At 34.6% G+C, this 1,626-nt stretch overlaps 1 protein-coding gene across 1 annotated transcript in view; it reads left to right on the top strand.

Annotated features, from left to right (window-relative positions):
- Positions 1 to 1,311: 1,311 nt before the first annotated feature.
- Positions 1,312 to 1,626, top strand: part of LOC138867962 (uncharacterized PPE family protein PPE62-like) — a 1,173-nt gene continuing 858 nt past the window's right edge. The window contains exon 1 of the mRNA XM_070145247.1: positions 1,312 to 1,626. This exon is cut by the window's right edge and continues 858 nt beyond it. Within this exon, the coding sequence (XP_070001348.1) occupies positions 1,312 to 1,626 (315 nt within the window).

Below are 1,626 nucleotides of genomic sequence, written 5' to 3'. Positions count from 1 at the left end.
CTTTGGATCTTATAGAGACAGATAGATAGATGGAGAGAGAGAGCAAGAGATAATTACATGTTCTTTGGGTCTTAGAGTCACCTGCATTAACATACCTTTTTTGGTAATAAAGATTTGCTATCAATCTCCTCCGCTTTTCTTTCCAAGCTTACTTTCCCTCGTAACTTCGTCAATGTTTTTTTTTCTCTTTCTTTCTTCCTCCCTTTTTCTTCTTCCTTTCTTGTACGATGGCATTTTCCAAAGTTTGCCTTACATGTCTCTCATCACGAGTTAACCAAACTTTGAATTAACTTTTTGGTTATATACATAAAAATCTTCGAATATATTTTGCTTTCGTAGGACAAAAACCCGTTAATGTCTGCAAGCCTCTATCACAAAATTTTATAAATATCTTGTATCCTGTTTAATGTTTTATTTTAATCGGCTATTTTCATCTAGACGGTGTATTTTATTTATAAGTATATTAGTAAAATAGATTTCATCACACATCTATTTGTTCATTTACATATACTACTAAGGTTAAGATCCCGATATCTATCTATCTGTCTATCTTTCTATCTCTCTGTCTCTCTCTCTCTATCTGTCTATCTATTTATCTATCTATCTATCTATCTATCTATCTATCTATCTATATCTATCTATCTATCTATCTATCTATCTATCTATCTATCTATCTATCTATCTATCTATCTATCTATCTATCTATCTATCTATCTATATATATATATATATATATATATATATATATATATAATATATATATATATATATAAGGGAAATAGCTTGCATGGTTTCTTTTTATCCTTCAGTCATTTTCGTTTTTATCTGTAGTTTCCTTGGGGATGGATAGGGGGGGGGGGCTTATCATAATGGATTTTTCATATCATTTTCCGTTTTATAATAAACCGTTTTTTTGTAGATTATATACATATATATGTTACTGTTAATTTGTCAACAAGGAGGATCAAACACTTCTTTGATTATCTATCAAAGGATTAAACACGCTCTATCACTTGATCTCTTAAAATTCCAGAATAAGGTTTCTTCAGAATACATGGGTTCAGAATATGTGGGATTCAGAATACATGGGTTCAGGATATGTGGGTTCAGAATATGTGGGTTCAGAATATGTGGGTTCAGGATATGTCGGTTCAGGATATGTGGGTTCAGAATACATGGGTTCAGAATATGTGGGTTCAGAATACATGGGTTCAGAATATGTGGGTTCAGAATATGTGGGATTCAGAATACATAGGTTCAGGATATGTGGGTTCAGAATATGTGGGTTCAGGATATGTGGGTTCAGAATACATGGGTTCAGGATACGTGGGTTCAGGATATGTCGGTTCAGGATATGTGGGTTCAGAATATGTGGGTTCAGGATATGTGGGTTCAGAATACATGGGTTCAGGATACGTGGGTTCAGGATATGTCGGTTCAGGATATGTGGGTTCAGAATATGTGGGTTCAGGATATGTGGGTTCAGGATATGTGGGTTCAGGATACACGGGTTCAGGATATGTGGGTTCAGGATATGTGGGTTCAGAATACATGGGTTCCGGATGTGTGTGTTCAGAATATGTGGGTTCAGGATATGTGGGTTCAGAATATGTGGGTTCAGGATAT

Source organism: Penaeus vannamei, chromosome 33, assembly GCF_042767895.1.
Source record: "Penaeus vannamei isolate JL-2024 chromosome 33, ASM4276789v1, whole genome shotgun sequence".
Classification (NCBI taxonomy): Eukaryota; Metazoa; Arthropoda; class Malacostraca; order Decapoda; family Penaeidae; genus Penaeus; species Penaeus vannamei.
The sequence above is the reverse complement of the archived record's forward strand: the minus strand, read 5'-3'. Positions and strand labels throughout refer to the sequence as shown.